Source organism: Megalops cyprinoides, chromosome 16 (genome assembly GCF_013368585.1).
Source record: "Megalops cyprinoides isolate fMegCyp1 chromosome 16, fMegCyp1.pri, whole genome shotgun sequence".
In the NCBI taxonomy this organism is placed as follows: Eukaryota; Metazoa; Chordata; class Actinopteri; order Elopiformes; family Megalopidae; genus Megalops; species Megalops cyprinoides.
Window position 1 is genome coordinate 33,294,052 of NC_050598.1, and position 24,000 is coordinate 33,318,051.

General features: G+C 50.1%; 1 protein-coding gene across 3 annotated transcripts in view; it reads left to right on the forward strand.

Moving 5' to 3' along the window:
- The first annotated feature begins 10,820 nt into the window (after positions 1 to 10,820).
- The window catches only part of LOC118790993 (short transient receptor potential channel 7), a 32,968-nt gene continuing 19,788 nt past the window's right edge, over positions 10,821 to 24,000 (forward strand). For 2 of the 3 annotated variants that reach the window (XM_036548183.1, XM_036548182.1), the window contains exons 1-3: positions 10,836 to 11,588; positions 16,495 to 16,677; positions 21,236 to 21,400. In XM_036548183.1, coding sequence (XP_036404076.1) covers positions 10,836 to 11,588; positions 16,495 to 16,677; positions 21,236 to 21,400 — 1,101 coding nt within the window. Of the gene's footprint in view, positions 11,589 to 16,494; positions 16,678 to 21,235; positions 21,401 to 24,000 lie in introns of all 3 variants that reach the window. The other variant, XM_036548184.1, reaches the window with a different exon arrangement.

The window sequence follows — 24,000 nt, forward strand, 5'->3', positions numbered from 1 at the left end:
AGGACTGAGTCACAAATTATAATCTCAGAGAAGAGGGTAATTAAAGTAATAAATTTGCCTTTTCATTTACTGCAGAGTTTGAATAAAATATGCATGTAATATTTATTGATCTCAGCACCTTTGTGAAGGGAATTTATATGAAGCCTGCATTGCACTGAGGAATTTCCAGCAAAGAGCAATAACTGGGTCTCACTGTTGTGTTTTAGGGCAGGAAGTGTCAGAGAGAGGATGAGGTGCATTGTGGGAAGAGGGGAGGCCTGAATGGTACAGTTCCCTGTTAAAGGCTTCGAGGTAAGGGTTGACAGGAAGCTCGAGCAGGTCATCTAGGATTTGTGGTTTTATACCTGAAAAAGACCTTGATTCCGAGGCGCCTTGTTTCCCGCTCTCACGGGGCAGCCGTGCACGAGGTCATCGTGCGAACCTGCTCTCACGGGGCAGCCGTGCACGAGGCCATCGTGCGAACCTGTGCGCAGTGCTGTTTGACCCGTCCTTTGGGAAATGGATCTTGTTTATAATTTGAAATGTGTTCCATCTCCTGTGCTGTATGTTCCCTCTCTCACACTGTGCATGGAATATTGATCTGAGTGCGGGCCGGAGCTTTGAAGAGGGTGTGAGAGACACTACTCCCACCTGACTTTCTGCTTCCTGTAATGCTCAGACTGTGTATGTGTGTTTGCGTGTGCGTGCGTGCATGTGTTTGTGTGTCTGTCTGTCTGTCTGTCTGTTTTGTACACAAAAAAGCAAGCAGTCCAGTCTTTGTGGTGTCTGGGAGCATCAACTCAGCCATTTCATGCAAGGAAATTAGGATTCTAATGAAATTTAATAGCTAAATTATTGATATATTATATAAATCATCAGTGTATTATATAAATTATGATAAAGCATATGAAACAAAAAGTTGTTTTCTAGCCAAAAAGATGCATTGATAGGAAAATATATGTTAGATAAATTTTTGCATCATGATGTTGTTTATAAATCTGCCATACTGCTTCTAAATCTTTGGCTAGTTTGTGTGAAACACACACTGTTTGTATATAAAGAACAGAGCTCATTCTCATATCTTTCAGAAATGACTGTTTGAACACTCTGTGTCGTTTGACCTCTACCTGTTTTTTTCCTCGAATGCTTTATCTCTTCCCTGAAATATAACAACACAGATGTCAGATATCCTGTGAAGCACTGCATTTTTGCCATTTGCCCTCAGTCTCCTCTTCTCCTCTCTCCCTTTTTCCCTGTCTTTCTCTCCTGCACTGTCCTTCATGCTCTCTCTGCCTTCTTTATCCCTGTGGTCTGCTTTCTGTCCCTCCTTCCTCTCTCTCTCCCTCCCTTTCTCTTCTGTGCTTTTATGTCTTTATGTGTGACCTGTAAGTCAAACATTACCAAAAAAATCTCTGTATATCACAACAGCCCAGACTGCTCCTACTGGCTGGTGCCGGGGAGGGGAGAGGCTGGAAGAGGCGGGAAAGGTGGGAGGGGGCAGGGGGAGGCGGGGAGAGGTGGGAGAGGCGGGGAGAGGCGGGGAGAGGTGGGGAGAGGTGGGAGAGGTGGGAGAGGCGGGGAGAGGCGGGGAGAGGCGGGGAGAGGCGGGGAGAGGCGGGGAGAGGCGGGGAGAGGCGGGGAGAGGTGGGAGAGGTGGGAGAGGTGGGAGAGGTGGGAGAGGTGGGGAGAGGCGGGGAGAGGCGGGGAGAGGCGGGGAGAGGCGGGGAGAGGCGGGGAGAGGTGGGGGGGGGCGGGGAGAGGTGGGGGGGGCGGGGAGAGGTGAGGGGGGGCAGGGAGAGGCGGGAGGGGGGCAGGCAGAGGCGGGGAGAGGTGGGGGGGAGCATGGAGAGGTGAGGGGGGGCAGGGAGAGGTGAGGGGGGGTGGGGAGAGGCGAGGGGGACAGGGGGGACAGGGGGGACAGGGGGGACAGGGGGGACAGGGGAGGCAGGGAAAGGGTTTCTCTCCTGTGGCCCTCACCTGAGGAGAGGCCTGTCTCTGCAGCTGCCTGATCCCAGCCCTGACAGACACACCGTCAGGCATTCACAGGGCTGCTAAATGGCTGGCACATGGTGACGGCCACACGTGTGGTCAGCGTGTCATTTCTCTTACTTCCGTTTCTGCCTCTCCTTCCTGCTGTGAGGGAGAGGAAGCTGAACTGGGGGCTTCCTGGCCCGTCCGCCCGGCTCACACCCCCGTACGCTGCACCCAGAGAGAGGAATCCTTCCTGCTCAGCTATTCTACAGCCGTCCCGATCATCCGGGGAGAATCACGTGACCAGTAAAAAGCACTTCTGTAAGGGGAAAAGCTATCCCTAATCATTTTGGTACAGTGGACTGCTGCACGTGTACCAAAAAGTCCAGGTTTTCCCCTTCAAAACAAATGTAATTTTTGCCGAGCAGACAGTCCAGTTTCAGTGCAACCCACACCCTTCTTACATGCGTCAATGTGCACACACACACACACACGCACACACACACACACACACACTCACACACACTCACACACACACACAAACACACACTCACGCACACACGCACACACACACACACATACACATATACACACACACACGCACACACATACACTCACACACACACACACACACACACACACACACACACACACACATACACACACAAACACTCACACGCACACACGCACACACGCACATACACACACACACATATACACGCACACACATACACTCACACACACACACACACACACTCACGCACACACGCACACACGCACACACACTCACACACTCACACACTCACACACACACACACACACTCACGCACACGCACTCACGCACACACGCACACACGCACACACGCACACTCACGCACACACACACACACACACACACACACACACTCACACACTCACACACACACACGCACACACGCACACACGCACACACGCACACACGCACACACACACATACATATACACACACACACATACACGCACGCACACACACACACGCACACACACACGCACACACACACGCACACACTGACACACGCACGCACACACACACACACACACGCACACACTGACACACACACACACGCACGCACACACGCACACACACACACACGCACGCACACAAGCACACACACACTCACGCACACACACACTCACGCGCACACACACACTTGACTGCTCTGCCCATGCAGCCATTCACCCCACTGAGATTTCTGAGGTTGAGCTATGGGCAGCAGAGTCATACGGTCATAGATACACACTGGTTTTGACTGGTCCCTCCCAGCTGTGACGCACTGAACTCCAGCACCAGCGTGAGCTCAGACTTTGATGCATTTGCATTTACATGCATGGAAATGTAGTTGCACAGATTGTGAATGACGCTTTAGCGTGGATTCGGTTCCTGGGTTTACCAGGCTGCTGGGGTTCCCTGCTCTGTAAGATGAGTGATTCCAGGTGTGACGTCAGAGGTGTGTGTGGCAGATTGGAGCGGGTGCAGGCGCAGACAGCGTCAGGCGCAGGGTGACGGCAGGATCAAGCCCTTCCAGCGGCTGCGGAAATGAAAGCAAGGACAGCGCTTTCATAAGTCCCGCCGCGAATGCCCACCTGTCCCCAGATCAGAGGCCTCTGCCGCCCGCTTCACATCAAACACACCCTCAGACACCCCTCTCTGAGTCTGAGTCCGGACACCTCTCTCCGAAACGCAGGAGGACAGTGAATAAGCATATTGATCTGTATATCAGTGACCTTTATGGTGCTTCTTGCGCTTTCAATAAAAGAATGGAAAGATGGAGAAAGACACTGCAAGAGTATCCTGCCAGTGGGCCCAGTAATCAGTCTGCCCTGCAGTGCAACTTCACTGCATAAACCAGGGAGAAATTTGCCATGAAACATGACTCTCATCCAGAAAGGGCCACTTACGTCTCACAGCTCATATAAAGCAGCTCTCCCTCAAAGCATTCTGAGTGGAGAGAAACTTCTCTGTGGCTGTAGACCATCTCTCTGTGGGCTGTGTGTGTAGTGGTGCTGTGAGCTGTGTGTGTTTAGTGGTGCTGTGAGCTGTGTGTGTTTAGTGGTGCTGTGGGTTGTGTGTGTTGTGTGTTTGGTGGTGCTGTGGGTTGTGTGTGTTGTGTGTTTGGTGGTGCTGTGAGCTGTGTGTGTTGTGTGTTTGGTGGTGCTGTGGGCTGTGTGTGTTGTGTGTTTGGTGGTGCTGTGGGTTGTGTGTGTTGTGTGTTTGGTGGTGCTGTGGGTTGTGTGTGTTGTGTGTTTGGTGGTGCTGTGGGTTGTGTGTGTTGTGTGTTTGGTGGTGCTGTGGGTTGTGTGTGTTGTGTGTTTGGTGGTGCTGTGGGTTGTGTGTGTTGTGTGTTTGGTGGTGCTGTGGGTTGTGTGTGTTGTGTGTTTGGTGGTGCTGTGGGTTGTGTGTGTTGTGTGTTTGGTGGTGCTGTGGGTTGTGTGTGTTGTGTGTTTGGTGGTGCTGTGGGTTGTGTGTGTTGTGTGTTTGGTGGTGCTGTGGGTTGTGTGTGTTGTGTGTTTGGTGGTGCTGTGGGTTGTGTGTGTTGTGCGTTTGGTGGTGCTGTGAGCTGTGTGTGTTGTGCGTTTGGTGGTGCTGTGAGCTGTGTGTGTTGTGTGTTTGGTGGTGCTGTGGGTTGTGTGTGTTTGGTGGTGCTGTGGGTTGTGTGTGTTGTGCGTTTGGTGGTGCTGTGGGTTGTGTGTGTTGTGCGTTTGGTGGTGCTGTGGGCTACATTCACATTTGGCAGACGCTTTTATCCAAAGTGACTTACAAGTGAGTACAACACAAGCAAAAAGCCACATAAGGAGTAAACAATATTAGAAGCTCAGCATGACCATGTTTCAATAGTTGGCCAGACAAGGTACAAGCTAGCTGGTAGAGTTAAAAGCACAGATTGATTTTTGGAAAAAAATGCTTTAGGTGGTAGTCTTTCAGGTCTTCAAATGAGCACAGAAATGCTGTCTTCAGATTTTTTTTTTTTTAAAAACTGATATTAAAATCAACATCGAAATATATATATTTTCCACGAAGACACTTACATAATATGTAAGATATATTTGTATTTATTTTAAAAATAATTTTTAACTTAACTTTTTTTTACTTTAATTTCAATATGTATTTATCAGTTCATTTACTGATGCATTTTGACAGGTGTCAAGAAAACATTTATTCACATGTATGTAACATATTTGTATATATGAATAATATTTATAGAATATCCTAAAGACTACCTACCTATGTTATAATAATTAATTATATTGATTATATTGACCACTTGATTCTGGCAGTAACTGTCATGCTTTTATGAAGACAGCTGAGTGGTTGGCTTTGTTTTGAATAGCAAAGGTAACAGCAGTGAGCTGAATCTCGGCTGTTTGCACACCGGCGTGCATGTGCAGGTACAGCGTGTGCATTCGTGTGACTGCGCGCGCCATCGCGCATCATGCTCGAGCTCAAACCAAACTTGCCGCCTCAACTTGTTGCGCCCGGCGCGAGATGTGCAGTATGCATGTCACGTAGACTATGCAAACGATTTCATCTATAGTTTGAATAAGATAAAAAAAAATATCATACGAACGCACGCTTCGATCTGTCTCCATGTCTGACGAAGGAGAGGACAGCGACGCCTCGGAGCGGGAGCGGGGTCTGGCCGCTGACCCCGCCGCCTGCACCCCCTCGCCCGTGCAGACGCGTGCAGAGGCATGCCTGTCACAGCGACGGGGGAACTGCGTGTCCAGTCCACGCGAGCGGCGGGGATCCGCGCCTCCTCCGCGACAGCGCGCCCCCTTCGCGGAGCCGTGGGGAGAGGACGCGTCGCGCCAGCCGCCGAAGTTAACCCAGCGCTTCGCGGAAGCGGGCACTTTCTTCCGACAGCGACAGAAGCATGCGCTTTCCTCCGAGCCCCTCCGCCACCAGGGCGCCGGGATTCCTGCCTTTGAGGAAAACTGCTTCCAGGACCGCGGACAGCGATCTTCCCCCGGTCAAGACTCCGTGAATAATGCCAGCCACAGCTCGGATTATTTAGATTTCCAAGACTGCTCTTCACAGCAAACGTGAGTTAACTGATCAGTTCCCTACTTTGAATGAAGCTGATGGCAGCGACAAGTCATTGTGTAAACAGTTGAAATAGCCTGTAATACTGTTTTGTGTACCTGTTTTTTTGTGGTTGGTCCAAAAGTGATGGTTGATCACAGATGATTGTTACAGTTAATTACAGAAATCCTTCTTAATGCAAGACATGTAAATCGTTCTGGATAAGACTGTCTTCTAAGCAAATGTAAATATAAAAATAAAAACATGATAGCCAGTAAATTCGTCCGTTGAAAAAGCTATTCAGACAGAATAAGTAATATTCAACCCTTCACGTTTTGGTGGGAGAAAATGATCCAATCATATCTATAAAATTATTTTTGTGGTATCTAATTAATATAATTTGTGTGTGTTTGGATAGTTCACTGTTTCCAAAGCTAAATTCTGAATGCAAACGATATTAAGGAATTTTGTAAGCGAACGCCAGTGGCGCGTCTATCCGTATGCGTTCTTTAAAATGCAAAAAAAAATCAATCAGCGCGACAGAAGACTGATTTCATTGACTAAATTGCTACTTCGATTGCTTTTGAGCAGGAACAAGTAACACACCTCTGCCTGTGAACTCGCGCTGTCCTCACGGGACTTTCTGTGAGGACAGAAGCCGCTTGCGGGAAAATCCCATCAAGAGGAGGTTTTGAGTGGTTCTGAAGTGAGCGAACGGGTATTAAGGTTACCTGGGAATTGATCACCGTTGATAGATAATCCGTTTTGTTTCAAATGACGTCATGTAAACCGCGCGATTAAGAACTCATGTGGATTATAACACCTGTGGTTTGCTGGATTTCTTGGTGCCCATATTGTAAATTCAGAATGTATCAAAATATATCTATCTAGACGTACAAAGAACCTTCCAATCTAGCACTGAATGCTCCATAGGTGAAATGTATTTTCAAGTTGTTTAAGCGTTTTCGTTGTTGTTTAGAAAAATGGGAAATAGAGCGTCGGTTTCTTCCAGTGAGTTGTCGGTGGCGTTTATAACTATACTGCCTGGTGTGGCCGGCATTACACGGACAGTGACAGAATAAAGTAAAACGCACAACTCTTCACAAGCCTTCAAAGCTGTTATAAAGCCGGTTGCTATTCTTATAACATGATGCCATTGCCGGCTCTCTGTGGAGAATTGTCTCTGCCCATGGCATAAAAACCACAGCGCGCTGACGGTGCCGGAGTCCGAGACCAGCGCTACAGGAGAGGACGGGAAGTGGGGTGTGCCAGTACAATCGGACGTGGTTGCCATGGTTCCCCCAATCTGGGAGGCTATGGGTGCCCTTGGGTGGACCAATCAAAATGTTTCATTGGTTAATTACCAGTGAAATCGAATATAGAGAAGTCTAAAAATACCGACTTAATTGCGTCTTTTGGAAGGCCTTCTTTCACGGAGTTTAACGATGACAACCGTCTGAGTGGCTGCTGTGAGCACGTGACTGACCCTGATTCAGACCTACCACAGCGTGCTTTGGCCTAAACTCTCACCGGGGCTTATTTCTGCTGCTAATGGAGAGGTGACAGAGTGTGTATGAGGTATTTCTTAAATGGTCTTAATTCTTTATTTCCTTTACTTAAATTTATTGCATTCATTCACCAACAAAAACAAAGCAGGTTGCAGTTAGATTCAGTGATGATGGCCTCTTTGCCCCGGTGTTGTTTGGTTTGGAGGGGCAGGTCTCACTCAGTCTGGTATTCTTCAGCTTGTGTCCTGAAGAATAGCAAAAATGCTTTAAAATGCTTTCAATGCTTCAAAGCAAAAATGCTTTAAAATGCTTTCAATGCTTTGAAAACTCGTACGATCTGCTCCTTTCCCTCCACTGTCATTGCTGGAGTTAAAAAGACACACAGTCTTAACAAAGCCGACCAATCAGAAAGGAGAGCTTGTGACCATTGGCAGATGAGGTGAATCTTTATTTTAGATGTCATCATACTACATAAAATGTTTGTGTTACAATGCATTTAAACTCAAGAGTATTATATAAACTCTCTGGGATAATCTTGAGTTTAGAATGGGTGGTGTTACATAAACTCTTTGCAGGACAGTTGTAGGTTACCCATGGAATGTTCCAGGGTGTGAAAGTGGGGGGGTACAGAGGAGTGATCCCCGCTGGTAATCTCCAGCTGTGATTGGCTGCCTGAGCCTTTTTGAGTCACACGTCATGTGGATTTACCCCCATGTTGATGTGCTGCGGGTCAGGAGGGATGGTGAGTTTCTCATTTCCCCTGCATATGCGGTGTTTATCTCCCTTCTGCCACCAGAGCTCTATCTACAGCTGCGCACCTCCCTTTCAGGGCCCTCCTGCAACTCAGCCTTGTTGAAAGAGTTCCCATTTCCCCCTCTTTATCTGTGTTTCCGTTTTGAATGTGGCACTCTGTCATGTTTCCGAATACAATGCTCTCAAAACAATGACCTGTGTCTGAATGCTGAGGGAAGCGGGGACGCTGAGTGCTGATGTCACTGGCGGGATGAGCATTCTGGGCTGCCTGGTCTTCAGCACTGACCTGCCACTCAAGCCTCTGCACCACGCACATATTTGAATCACTTCTGCTAATAGCTATCCTCTCCTGCTGAAAGTAGTTTTCTGCTATTTGAAGCAGAGCCATTTTCCTGCTGAACGCTTAAGCAGTGAAATGGAGAGGAGTGGGTGGGATTTAATTAAATCTGACTGAAACCTGAGCTTTCAATGAATGTGTGTGTATGTGTGTGTTTACGCACATATGCATGTGTGTGTACACGTGTGTGTGTGTTAGTAGGACATTTGGATATGTCAACTTGTTTTCTTGCTGGTTAGTTTCTCAGTGTTGTGAACAGTGACCAATCGCGAATGGAGACACTGTGCTCCCTGTAATTCTGTTGGAAGGTGGAGTGTGTCAGGAAACTGGCCTTAGCTTGTTGTGCACCATGTTCTGCAGGTCCTCTGAGAGATCCCAGAATTCCCACTGCCAGGAAGGTCATGTGACACATACAGAGAACACAGGAAGGTGCAGCATCCACAGTGAGTTTAGCAGGTGCCTCTGAGTCTGCACCTGGCTTTAGCGGTGAAGCTGGAAATGAGTTCTGTGTGTTCCTAGCTGCTGAGAGCTGCTCGTAATGTCTGATTGTGTCTGCGATCGGGTTCGGTTTGCGGTGTAGAATAATCTGTGCTTGCGGCATTGTCCCAGAGTCCTGTGGCTTTGTCCCTCATGCCACTGAAAATGGCTTTTGGGACCCAAGATTGATGAAATTGATTTATCTGCAGCCCCAGGGCTTCAGCACTGACAGGATTGCTTCTGAAGTTATGAAAAACCTAACAAACAGCAAACAGACAAAAAACAGACTGAAGGAAATGAATCTTTCCTAAAGCTCGTAGCTGGTTATCAGATATCAGATGTTAAAATGTTTACTGTTTATCTTGTTTGACTGTTTGAACAGTGGGCTTTGGAGGTGTTTGTGTAGGAGAGATTTGCACTCCGCTGTGAGAGATTTCCCCTGTGAGAGATTTGCACACTGCTGTAAGAGATTTCCCCTGTGAGAGATTTGCACACCGCTGTGAGAGATTTGCCCTGTGAGAGATTTGCACACCGCTGTGAGAGATTTGCCCTGTGAGAGATTTGCACACCGCTGTGAGAGATTTCCCCTGTGAGAGATTTGCACACCGCTGTGAGAGATTTGCAATGCTGTGGGTGCAGCCTCAGCAGGGGTAGACTCACAGCTCTTCAGTGTGACAGGGGAACCCCAACACACACTGTGTTTAAGTTACGCAGCCTGTTTCTGTGAATGACAGGCATCCAGTGGAATAACAGCATCTCTTCCAGCCAGTCACCTTTCTAGCCCTAATTTCATGAGGAAGTGCTGAGTGTTATTTATTTTGGTAAGCTGCTTAAGGTGGCCTTTAAGCCCTTATTCAGGCTGTTGAAGCTGTCAGAGAGGCGGCTTGCCATCCCCTTCCCAGCCTGAGTGCGTGCACTTTGGCTTTGCGGAAGCGCCATGCTGTGTGAAGGCTGCGTGTTTGCAGGGATAACAGCAGTGTTTGTGCAAACATTAAGGGTCTGTCTCTCCAGCAAACACAGAACACGTCTCAGAATGCGTGCCAGATCACTCTACAGACGGAAAGCTGCCAGAGAAGCATGACTTTCAAATAAGCACAAATGTAGCATGCAATCTCAGCTTCTCAGAGAGCACATGCACCTCTGGGGTTTAGGCACAGCATCATCTGTGGATCAAAGTGTTGCAGGTGTAAAGTTGTGAGCGATGGAGTTACAGGTGATGGTGCTGGTGTAATGGGTGTGGGTGATGGAGTTACAGGTGTGGGTGCTGGTGTAATGGGTGTGGGTGATGGAGTTACAGGTGTGGGTGATGGAGTTATAGGTGTGGGTGCTGGTGATGGTGTTACATGTGTGGGTGCTGGTGATGGTGTTAGTGATGGTGTAACAGGTGTGAGTGCTGCAGGTGTAAAGTGTGGGTGATGGAGTTACAGGTGTGGGTGATGGTACTGGTGATGGTGTAACAGGTGTGGGTGATGGTGTAACTGGAACACATGCACAAACTGCAGAGTATAAGAGTCCCTCCTGTTCAGATGCTGAAATATCCCTGCTACTGTATGCTTCTATTAATGGTAATCTCCATCTCACTTACTCCTTCTCTATTTCTTCCTCCCTCAACTTCCCTCCCCCCCCCTTCCTCCCTCTCTCTCTCCCTCTCTCTGTCTCCCTCTCCCTCTCCCTCTCTCTCTCTCTCTCTCTCTCTCTCCCTCTCTCCCTCTCTCTCCCTTCCTGCAGGCCGCAGAGGGCTCTCGGTACGATGCACCGTCGGCACACCACGCTGCGTGAGAAGGGGCGTCGGCAGGCGATCCGGGGGCCAGCCTACATGTTTAACGAGCGCGGCACCAGCCTGACGCCGGAGGAGGAGCGCTTCCTGGATGCGGCCGAGTACGGCAACATCCCCGTGGTGCGCAAGATGCTGGACGAGTCCAAGACGCTCAACTTCAACTGCGTGGACTACATGGGGCAGAACGCACTGCAGCTGGCGGTGGGCAACGAGCACCTGGAGGTGACGGAGCTGCTGCTGAAGAAGGACAGCCTGGCACGCGTGGGCGACGGCCTGCTGCTGGCCATCAGCAAGGGCTACGTGCGCATCGTGGAGGCCATCCTGGGCCACGCGGCCTTCGCCGGCGGCCTGCGCCTCACGCTCAGCCCGCTGGAGCAGGAGCTGCGCGACGACGACTTCTACGCCTACGACGAGGACGGCACGCGCTTCTCGCACGACGTGACGCCCATCATCCTGGCGGCGCACTGCCAGGAGTACGAGATCGTGCACATCCTGCTGATGAAGGGCGCCCGCATCGAGCGGCCGCACGACTACTTCTGCAAGTGCGGCGAGTGCGCGGAAAAGCAGCGGCGTGACTCCTTCAGCCACTCCCGCTCCCGCATGAACGCCTACAAGGGCCTGGCCAGCCCTGCCTACCTGTCGCTGTCCAGCGAGGACCCCGTGCTCACCGCCCTCGAGCTCAGCAACGAGCTGGCGCGACTCGCCAACATCGAGACCGAGTTCAAGGTGAGGGCGCTCCCGGTGGTGAGGAGCAGGGCTCGTACCTGAAAGGTTGCTGGTTCAATTCCCCTCTGGGGCACTGCTGCTGTACCCTTGGGCCAGGTACTTAACCCGCAGTTGCCTCAGTAAGCATCCAGCTGTGTAAATGGATAATATGTTCAAACTGTACCCTATGCAAGTCGCTCTGGATAAGTCTGGTAAATAATGATAATGCAGTAATGTACTGACAGGAAGATGGCTGCAGACACGGTGAGATTGCTCTCCTCCGGTGGGAACCGTCTCTTAGCGATCGTTTCATTATTGCTGGGTCTCAGCGGGGCGGGCAGCCTGGGGTCAGAGGGCGCTTATATTTGCTAGCTGTGCTGCAGCCTGTGCTGTTCATTACTCAGTTAAGCCCAATCGCTTCTCCATGTCTTTCGTCTTCACATTTTAGCAAATCCGTGGGCTACACTGAAACATATGTGAAAATTGGCAAAAGCGAAAGGGAAATTTGGTGATTGGACCAAACGGGGATAGGCAGTCAGATGGAGAGGAGCACAGTGGCGTGCAGTCCCCTGGGCAGGCTGTCCCATCCTGCAGTCCGCGTGCGCAGAGGAAATTACATTCACACTGTTATCGTGAACAGAAGTGCATTGTGTCTGATCTATGATCCTAATAACTATGCAAAATCTGTCTGCTCATTACAGACTCTCTTTCCTGCGCATAACAGCCAGTCGGGCTGCTTCTCATTTCAGTGCTGAGGCATTAATACTGCTTTGCAGCGGGAGAATGCTCTGTCTGTCGGACAGGTATTTAATCCTGAGAGTCTGTTTGGGGTAAAGGAGTCATCAGGGCGTAATATGGGCTCAGACGCCTTTCTCTTCTGTTGTTTGCGAGTTGTTAATTGAAAATGTTCCTGGAGGACCTGATCTAATTGGCAGCAATCACTCTTGCATGATTTGCTGATTATTGAACATGGCTCATGCTTTGGTATGAAGGGAGCAGGTCACACATTTCATTATTTTCCTGTGAAATGATTAAACCCAGCTATTAATAGATGGGATAGAAAGGACCCACATGATCCAGAGACCTGCTGCTGAGCTGAGCAGCTTCTTACTCAAATTACACTGTTGGTGATCTCTGTATTAATGTCATTGCAAAGTCTTCCCTGTCTGAAAGTCAATCCGCATTCATTGGCCCCAGAATTCCCCAGCTGACTGGTACAGGGAGGTGCTTTGATGCTGTGTCTTACTGATGGGGCAGTCACCCTGAGGGATCCCACCCGGAGAAGCACACATTAAACGCGTGCAGCCTGCTCCACTGCTTGGAAAGGTGAAAGCTTTTGCAGAATGACGCTGTGGGTCTTGGAGAGACAAAACGCAGTCTGATGTTCTCAATATCAACCCTATTAAAATATTTAGATAAATTTAGATAAAAGTATATTTTAGTATTTTTAAATATTTGGACATCACTTTTCTCTCTCTCTCTGCCTCACCTTATGCTAACCCTCTCACATTCCCAATTTCTCTCTTCCTGCATCATCCCCCCACTCCCCTGTCTCTCTCTCCTCACCCACCCCACCCCCACCCCTCTGTCTCTCTCTCCTCACCCCCTTCAACCCCCCCACCTCTCCCCCACCCCTCTGTCTCTCTCTCCTCATCCCCTTCACCCCCCCACCTCTCCCCCACCCCTCTGTCTCTCTCTCCTCACCCCCTTCAACCCCCCCACCTCTCCCCCACCCCTCTGTCTCTCTCTCCTCATCCCCTTCACCCCCCCCCACCTCTCCCCCACCCCTCTTCTCTCTGAAACACCTGGGATTCCTGTGTGCCCCTCTGTCTCCCTGCTCTGTGCTGTTATCACAGTGAGGCAGGTGTGTGTGTTTGAGCAGAGCTGCTCTCTCTGCAGAGAGCCCCTGATCGTGTCGAAAGGCTTTGAGATGGATTTTAGGCCTCATTACATTGCCGGGGACATGTGATGTGTAAGAGTGTCTCCTGCATCCACGTAATCCGCTCTAATAACCAAATGGTACATTTGAGAGGAGATGGCGGCTGACAGCAGCAGATCAAAGACCCGCTGGAGCTGCTGTTCAGACTCCCGTCTCTCCACCTGTGCCTCCACCCTAAGGTGCCCCCCCCTCATCTGCACCCCGCCCCCTCATCTGCACCCCGCCCCCTCATCTGCACCCTGCCCCCTCATCTGCACTCCGCCCCCTCATCTGCACCCCGCCTCCTAATCTGCACCCCGCCCCCTCATCTGCACCCCGCCTCCTAATCTGCACCCCGCCCCCTCCTCAGCACCCTGCCCCTCCTCAGCACCCCGCCCCCTCATCTGCACCCCGCCCCCTCATCTGCACCCCGCCCCCTCATCTGCACCCCGCCTCTTAATCTGCACCCCGCCCCCTCCTCAGCACCCTGCCCCTCCTCAGCACCCCGCTCCTAATCTGCACCCCGCCCCCTCCTCAGCACCCCGCCCCCTCATCTGCACCCCGCCCCCTAATCTGCACCTCACTGTAACTGTGGCACTGTGCAGCAAGTGTGTGCTCAGTATCGGTCTAGGTTATGGTGCTGTTCAGCCTCTCATGTCTGACTGGTGCTGAGTGGTCTCTCAGGTCAGAGTTTGTCTTTGCTCTCTCTTACAGTGGAAAATTACACTGCCAGACTGTATTCTCTCTTCAGAGCCAGATAAAATATATTTTCAGGTTTAATTTCTTAGCCCCAATGTTCCCAATAAGAGTTCTTAAAGTGTTTCATAATTTTGGCAGGCTCTGATTGGTTTCCGTTTGTGTGTTAGTGTAGGGAGGTTTCAGACCAGCTGGCTGAAGGCTCACTGGGCTCAGCAGAGCTTTTGGGTTTGAAGAGCTTTATACTGTAAATAATCTGATGGTCTTATTTTTAGATGTTCTGTAATGTGTAATTTCCACTTCTGGATTTTTATGTGAGTTGGATATCTGTCTAATACAGGCCTGCAATATTATAGATACTACTCTCAGTTGGCAGTGTGGTTTACAGACTCCTGCATGCAGGCTTTCAGGATGGTGGGCTTCTTAACCGTGTTGTCCTGTTGACTGAATCACTTCCAATGGACTGGATAAGACTATCAGAGCATTTTTGAAAACCTGACTGAAAGCTCTTTTAAAGTGACATTGGACCCAAGAGCCCTGGTGCACTGAGCTAATCTGCAGTGTGGCTTACAGTAAGGCAGTGTGTGTATTTCTGTGGCAGGACCCAGTTCTGCTGTTATTACCTTCTGCTGTAAATCTACTTCAGAGGATGAAACAGGACCGGGTCATTTGCACGGAGTAAGAACTGAACCTCCATGTGGTTTCTCTGTTCGTTCCTTTTCTCTTTCATTCTCTTTCTCCTCTTTAGTCTTTCCCTCTGTTACTGATTTTCCTTTCTCCCACACACTGAAATGCAGCTCAAACAAACTGTTCTGAAATGGCATTTTTAACCCTTTCAGAGAACCACATTTCCTGCTTCTGAACCCAGGGGCTGTGCAGTCATGCTCAAGAGAAACAGATATTTGGCAAAACCCTTTTTATTTTCAAATTTTATTATTAAATCTGTCATAGCTCCTTTTCTCAAGTTGGTCATATTGGCTGTAATTTCAGTGCGGCTGGTACAGGGCGATTGGTCACACTTTGTGTTGAGTTACAGTGTCTCTCTCCTCAGTGCAGGAATGCCAGATATTTCACAGCTCTTAGCTCTCCTCTCACCATTAGCAGCTGACACTTGCAGTTTGGGGGATTTAAAGTATTTCAGAATATCATTAAAATATGTTTTTCAGAAGTGAATAATATTTTCAATTTATGGCCTTAAAATGGGCAAAAGTGAGGAGAGTTGAAAGCCTGGCTGTTATCTGGGAACAGGAGCGACTGGCTTCAGTTTTAACCGCAATTAAAGTGAAAAGAGCCTGCGGTCAGGCCTCTGCCAGCAGTGCCGTGCTGCTCTCTCAGGCTTTTGAAGAAACTATTTAAAATTACAGAACAATTGCCACATATCAGAATGGCATATGCCTGCATTTTATTAATCCTGAATGATAGAACTGAGATGCTTATGCTTCTGATGTCTCTCTTCCTCCAGCATTTCAGTACTCATCACAGATTGAGTGTTTCGTGTGGGTTTCCTGCCAGTCAGGAAAGGATATAATAAAGACATTTCAGACCAGAGAATTTCAGGTGATTTTCATCCATTGGTTGAATTCAATCAGGCCACTCCTGTCGAGGAACAGTGTATTCATTCCTCAGATTATGTTTTTGTATCTGAGAGTTCTGCTTCAGCTGTTAGTTTCATATCACACAGCAGTGGTCCTGTATAGCAGCCGTATCTCCTGCAGCTCTCTAGAGCTCATGCTAAGCAGTGCTGGGCTTGGTTAGCACCTGGATGCGAGGCCGTCTGGGAAAAACCAGGAAGCTGCTGGAAGTGGTCTTGATGGATCAGCAGGGGGCAGTCTTCTACCTGGCCCCATCAGGGGACCAGTGGGCCATGGGGACACTGTGCCCTGTGTCCCAGAGCAGCCAAATATCGATACTTCTTCCCAGAATCGATACTTTCTGTGACATCACATGCATAATAGTGGCGCTGCACTGCTGTATTGCTTTCACTGACAAATGTGAGCCAAGAGTGGCCGAGAATTCCACCAGGCCTGCAGAGGGCGCTTCTAAACACTTGGGCTGCTGAATACTGTGACACGAATGAAAACAGTGCCAGAAAAATCACAATAATCAATACTATCGAATCGCAAAACTTTTAGAATTGCAATATATCGGAATTGCAATGCGAGTCGAATCGGCACCGAAGTATCGTGATAATATGGTATCGTGACAAAAGCATATCGTCCCAGCCCTATGAATTAGTGTGTGAGAATCTTTGCCTTTGTGCTGTGTGTGTGTAAGTGCGTTTGTCTGCACTCTGTCTCCCTGTGTCTCTCGCAGAATGAGTACAGGAAGCTGTCGATGCAGTGTAAGGACTTTGTGGTGGGGGTGTTGGACCTGTGCAGAGATACACAGGAGGTGGAGGCCATTCTGAATGGAGATGTGGACCAGGCCCCGCCCAGTGACCACGCCCGACCCTGCCTCAGCCGGGTCAAACTGGCCATCAAGTACGAGGTGAAGAAGGTGAGACCAGCAGCCCTGCCCTTTTAATTAGGAAAGCCCAGCTGTAACACAGTAATGCCACTCATACCCAGAACCCCTGCTAACAGTCCGTGAGAGCGCAGTCGAACCCTGGCCAGCCGACCCCCCCGATCCCTGCCCCAGCCCAGGAAGTTTGTTCCACCACTTTGAGCTCCTGGTCATTGTGTGCTGATGTTTTGGCCCGGATCGAACCCGAGCCTTAGAGCTCAGCCTGTATTCCGGCGAAGGCCCTGAGCAGTGAGCTGCCCTCCACACTCACCCCTCAGACCGTCACATGACCTTTCAACAAATCAAAGCTAAGCTCATACCCAGCTCTCACACAGCATTGTCACAACATTTCAGTAATATTTCGCAAAATTAATTATGGCACCATAAAGTTGCACCCATGGTGTGAAAGCTGTTTTTGATAGGTGTGTATCTTACAGCCTTGCGTTGCTGTGGCACACTGTGGTGGAACCTTAAAAGCATGCAGACTTGGTGAGGCCCTAATATAGCCCCACACACCCACACACTCTCACACACCCACACACTCTCACACACCCAAACACACTCACACACACACTTACACTCTCACACACACACACACATACACACTCACACACACATACACACTCACACACCCACACACTCTCACACACACACTTACACTCTCACACACACACACACACACACACATATATCTCGCAGACTTGCGCCTGACCATCCACTCAGTGCTGCACTTTGATTTTGTTTGTGTCTGCACAGCTGCCTGTTTGATGTGGATATTGACTGACCGTGGCCTCAGTGCAATAGCAGAAAGCTTTGCTGAGCCCTGCTGCAGCACCCCCCACACCTTCACTCAGTGTCACAGCCCAGTCACAGAGCATCCCTGAGAAAGAGAAGAGTCATAGCCACAGGTTCGAGAGGGGAGTCACTGTCACAGGTTCGAGAGGGGAGTCACTGCCACAGGCTCGAGAAAGAGGGAAATATTATCAGTGCTGCCTCAGAATTTGTTAACACTCACATATGCAGATACAGGAGGGGGTGAGGTACAGGGCAGGAGGGGGTGAGGTACAGGGCAGGAGGGGGTGAGATACAGGGGTAGGAGGGGGTGAGGTACAGGGCAGGAGCTGGTGTGATACAAGGCAGGAGGGGGTGAGGTACAGGGCAGGAGGGGGTGAGGTACAGGGGTAGGACCCGAACTGCTTTGCCCAGTAAGCTGGGGGAAGAATAGAATCGGACAGGTTTATTCTGCGCAGGTCCCAGTGTGTTGTTTGAAAATCCCAGACTCCACACGCTGTTATTCATTAAATTGAAAGGGAAGTCAGGGGAGAATCAGACCATCACAGCTTTTCATCATTCATTTGGAGAGCTGTGCTGTTTCTGTATTATGGACGTGAGGGTTTTTAACAGTGCAGTGTTATGTGGCGTAACTGTTAATAAGAATCTGTATGAATACCTGCTGGAGAGAGCAGGAGTGCAGAGACCCAGCTCCTGCTGCAGCCACTGTGTGTGTGTGTGTGTGTGTGTGTGTGTGTGTGTGTGTGTGTGTGTGTGTGTGTGTGTGTGTGAGAGAGGGAGAGCATGTGAGTTTGTGTGTGTGTGTGTGTGTGTGTGTGTGTGTGTGTGTGTTGGGGGTAATAGAGATGAACAGCAGAAGCAGGGAGCAGTGGGAGGGAGAGGGGGACAGAGGAGATGAGGTTGTCACAGAGGCCATCGTTTCAGCTCCCTCTTCCTGAATGCCATTACTGTCATACAGGCTGTCACCTGCGCAGAGAGAGAGTTTCCCGGGACGCTGGCTCTGACAGGCGGCTGTCCCCCCGTCACGCTCACCCCGCTGTTTGGGTGCAGGATTTCCACCACTCTGACATGTTAGAAAAACGCTGCCGCTCAGATTCTCATTAATCATCTGTAGATGTGACCTGAAGGTCAGCCAAGGTCTTACTGTCTTTCATATGGAAGTGGTGAGACACATTTTACACCCATAAAAGCAATCCTTCCACACATTACATTTATCCTTAAACAAAATAATTTATTCATGGAAGTAAATCCGACATGAGGAGGAGCACTGCAGCGTCGCATTCTGCCGCACATCGCCTGCATGAACCCGCAGCGTCGCATTCTGCCGCACATCGCCTGCATGAACCCGCAGCGTCGCATTCTGCCGCACATCGCCTGCATGAACCCGCAGCGTCGCATTCTGCCGCACATCGCCTGCATGAACCCGCAGCGTCGCATTCTGCCGCACATCGCCTGCATGAACGCGCAGCTCACATACATACATGTATGATTTATGAGTCCATCCTCTGAGTTATCACCTTGCAGAACACTGGCAGTCAGAAGCAGGAGCAGGGTTTGTGTCAGGCAGAGTGCTTTCAGGTACACGGTGTCTTTGATAAGAAGCTGTGTTGAGACTGCTTGGAGTGGCTGTCGGGTAAGTGGGCTTTGGTAGGTGCGCCTGGAGGACTCGTCTCTGTGGTTTCGGCTGGAGCTGGCAGGTGATCCTGCCTCTCACCCTGCGGTGTGAGCGTCCTGCTGAGGCTGCTGCGGAGAGGGCCCCTGCGAGACACGCATCACACCAGCACCGCCGTTACAGTGCGTTACAGCATCACACCAGCACCGCCGTTACAGTGCGTTACAGCATCACATCAGCATCACACCAGCACCGCCGTTACAGTGCGTTACAGCATCACACCAGCACCGCCGTTACAGTGCGTTACAGCATCACATCAGCATCACACCAGCACCGCCGTTACAGTGCGTTACAGCATCACATCAGCATCACACCAGCACCGCCGTTACAGTGCGTGACAGCATCACACCAGCACCGCCGTTACAGTGCGTGACAGCATCACATCAGCATCACACCAGCACCGCCGTTACAGTGCGTTACAGCATCACATCAGCATCACACCAGCACCACTGATACAGTGCGTTACAGCAGCAATGACAACAAAAAACAAAGATCAGTGACTTATGAGTGCGCAGTTGGTCCACCTCTGCCCAACATACTCCATCTCTGTTTCTCTCACTCTCTCTCTCATACACACACTGACACACTCCCTCTCTCTCACACACACACACACACACACACACATTTTAATTGGCTGAACAGCTCAGTGCTCAGCAGAGTGTGGTTTCATTGGCTGAGCATCTCAGGGGTCAGAGGTCAGGATATTGGAACATTCCATGACAGAATGACCCATTCATCATCATTCACCCAGTGGGGGCAGGGGTCATAACATGAACCACTGAGGGGTTTGGGGCTCAGAGGAGCAGGAATGATTGGGGAGGTGTCCTGGCCTGGAGCCTCTCTCTGGTGAAATGTACTGGAGTGAGAGCAGTAGATTGGGATCATATGGAGGCAGTGATTGTGACTGACTAAAGCCCAGCAGCTTGGTCTGCCTGCTACGCTTCACTGCCTGAACTCATACCGAAAGCAATACAGCCGTTCACTTCTCATTCTTTCAATATTTTATTCTTGTGGTTTCGGTAATTTAGCTCTGTGTTCTGCTGAGTGGACAAGACCATCCTCGCAATATGTCTGAAGCCATTTTCCTGAAGAGAGAATCTCTTACAGCGGGGAATGTTCTGCACACACACGCTCACACACGCTCACACACGTACACGCATGCACACACACACACACACACGCACGCACTGTAATGTAGCATGTATGCTAATGCTAACTGCAGCATCTCCGGAATGTTCAGATGAAACCCTCACTCCTGTGTTACACAATCTACCACAGCAGCACTATATGAATGGAATTAACTGAATAAGCCTTGGATTATTACTGACTAATTTAAGAGCAATGCCTGAATTGAATCTAAGTGTTTTTAGTCACAGCACTCACTTCTCTGCAACATGCTTTTGCTTGTAAAACATGTCCCACACAGTAGGATATGCCGGGTAGCCATCTGCACCTGAGAAGGGAAAGGGAGAGAGGAAGCCCCCCCCCCCTCACAGAATATCACAGTTTCAGTCTGAACAGCTTGGAAGAAAGAAAATTTTGTTGATGAATAGATTTTACTGTCAGCTTGCACGCTCATGACTGACAGTTGATTGACATATTGGTTACACCACGCATACACACACACACACACACACACACACACACACACACACTGCTGGAACTGCAGGTGAGTATAGACTGTAATCAGTGTACAGAATACAGTAATGTGGTTTAATGTGACACTTGAATCACATCTACAAAAACACCAAAATACTTTGTGTTACTTGACACATACTGTCTATAGCTGTGAGTAGACTGTGTCTCTCTTGTGTTGCAGTCTGTATATGGCTCTGTTCTGACCGTAGCCTCTCTCTCCGGTTGCAGTTTGTGGTCTGTATATGGCTCTGTTCCGACCGTAGCCTCTCTCTCCGGTTGCAGTTTGTGGTCTGTATATGGCTCTGTTCCGACCGTAGCCTCTCTCTCCGGTTGCAGTTTGTGGTCTGTATATGGCTCTGTTCCGACCGTAGCCTCTCTCTCCAGTTGCAGTTTGTGGTCTGTATATGGCTCTGTTCTGACCGTAGCCTCTCTCTCTCTCTGCGGTTGCAGTTCGTGGCCCACCCAAACTGCCAGCAGCAGCTGCTGACTCTGTGGTATGAGAACCTGTCTGGGCTGCGACAGCAGTCCATCGGGGTGAAGTGCTGGACGGTGCTGGGAGTGACCGTGGGACTGCCCTTCCTGGCCATCGCCTACTGGATCATGCCCTGCAGCAAGGTACAGCGCCTCCTGCTGGCCGGCATGGCTCACTGTCTGAGGCACTCTTTAGGTGTACATATACTGTCTCCTGAAATAATTTACAGCGCCCCCTGTGTGTGTATCTCTGTATTACAGCGCCCCTGTGTGTGTATCTGTATTACAGCACCCCCTGTGTGTGTGTATCTGTATTACAGCGCCCCTGTGTGTGTGTGTATCTGTATTACAGCGCCCCCTGTGTGTGTATCTCTGTATTACAGCGCCCCCTGTGTGTATCTGTATTACAGCGCCCCCTGTGTGTGTGTATCTCTGTATTACAGCGCCCCCTGTGTGTATCTCTGTATTACAGCGCCCCCTGTGTGTGTATCTCTGTATTACAGCGCCCCCTGTGTGTATCTGTATTACAGCGCCCCCTGTGTGTGTGTATCTGTATTACTGGGGTTAGTTTTGTTGGTCAGGTTGCGTGTTCTGGTAGGTGAGTTTCCATGGAAGGCTTTCTGATTGGCTGTCTCCAGTATGATGTAGCATCACACACTCAGTTTGTGCAGGTCCCTCAGCAACACAGAGAGGTAGGAGAAAGGCTCCTTCATGCTGCTGTCAGAGCCCGGGCTCGAACCCGAGTCCCCGCTCAGTGCAGGACAGTGACACATGCAGAGAGCAGAATGAGTGGTCACAGTGTGGCGCAGAGGCTAGGGTCATTACAGCTCACTGCAGCTCGGAGCAGAAAGGTCTGAGACAGAACCAATGGGCTGGTGAGCCTCCCCACTGCTAACCCGTAACGGCTCTCACCTCTCTCAGAGTACAGGAGTTAGCCTGCCCCCGCCCCCTCCCCACCAAACCACCCCCTACCCTCAGTCCATCCTCAGACCCCACGCTCTCTGCACTGCGGCTGCCCCCAGCAGGCCCAGTGTGATGTCACGAGATTCCCATGGTGCTCAGGACAGCAGAGTCTCCGGCCTTCCAGGTCCTGGCTCTCGGCTGCCTTTCCCAGCCTCACAGCGCATCTTCCCCTCATTGTTGAAGGCTTAGTGTCGCTGTTTGAATTTACCGCAGCACTCGTGTGTGTTGGATAACACTAGTTACCGCAGCATTGCGAGGAAGTGTGCTCTGTATTCAGGGTGGTGCACTCTTCCTGCAGCTGCTGCAGACGCCTTCTGTACTCTTTGGAAGTTGCTGTGGATAAGAGCGAAATGACGACGTGTACTGTGGTGCAAATTCCCTCTTTGGGCTTGGTTTTGCTTTTGGTTTTCAGTAAGCTCCTCCGTGAGGAGAGGGCTGGATCCCCTCAGTGCAGAGGAGGTCTTTAGTAGGGATTTGGGTGGGTTTGGTTTTCAGCAAGGTTTCTTGGTGACACAGAGATCTTCTAGAGTTCGTTTCATCAGCAGTGCCAGAGGGTGATAGAGTTGTCCCCAGTTTGTACACTTTAATACCGGAGCTGTTCTGCCTGACAAAGATGCTTTTGTAAAGTCTGTATACTGTATGTGTGTGTGTGTGGTGTATGTGAGTGTGTGTGTGGGTGTGGGTGTGTGTGCGAGAGATAGAGGCAGAGTTTGTGTGTATGTGTGCTTGTGAGTGTGTGTGTGTGTGTGTGTGTGTGTGTGCGTGTGTGTGTGTGTGTGTGTGAGAGAAAGGCAGAGTTTGTGTGTATGTGTGCTTGTGAGTGTGTGTGTGTGTGTGTGTGTGTGTGCGCGTGTGTGTGTGTGTGTGTGTGTGTGTGTGTGTGAGAGAGAGAGGCAGAGTTTGTGTGTATGTGTGCTTGTGAGTGTGTGCGTGTGTGTGTGTGTGTGTGTGTGTGTGTGTGTGTGTGTGAGAGAGAGGCAGAGTTTGTGTGTATGTGTGCTTGTGAGTGTGTGTGTGTGTGTGTGTGTGTGCAGCTGGTATCCAACACATCTAAATGCAGTGGATGCTTTGGGCAGTTTGTTTGGGGATATGAAGTTCCCTCTTTCTGCCTGCAGCCCTGGGTTTGGCTGCTCTGTCCTGCTGTCTTTGGATGTTTATCAGTTGCATTGGAGGGCATGTTGAACGGGCCCAGGCATCTGCAGACAGGCACCTGGAGTCCTACAGGATCACAGAGAGGCGGCCATTCCGGACTGATACCAAGTGACCCCTGACCTCAGTTTGCCTGGGATGAGGAGAGAGGGAGATGCATGCATGCACACGACCAAACACAGCTTCACTGCAGCCTGATTAGAATGGACGGGTTGCCAGTTTCAAGTGGACTTAGAAGCTTTAGAAGAAGAGGGGGGATTAAAATACCATCAGCTGTGAGAGAATTTAGAATCCGCAGAGATGAAAGTGCAAAGCTCTACTGCTTTCAGTGTACCGGCTCCCTGACTGCAAGTCAGAGCAACAGGGGAGCAGGGTGTGCTGATGCAGTGGGTGTGGTCTCTGCTCTGATGGAGTGGGTGTGGTCTCTGCTCTGATGCAATAGGTGTGGAGTGGGTGTGGTCTCTGCTCTGATGGAGTGGGTGTGGTCTCTGCTCGGATGCAGTGGGTGTGGTCTCTGCTCGGATGCAGTGGGTGTGGTCCCTGCTCTGATGCAGTGGGTGTGGTCTCTGCCCTGATGGAGTGGGTGTGGTCTCTGCTCAGATGCAGTGGGTGTGGTCTCTTCTCTGATGCAG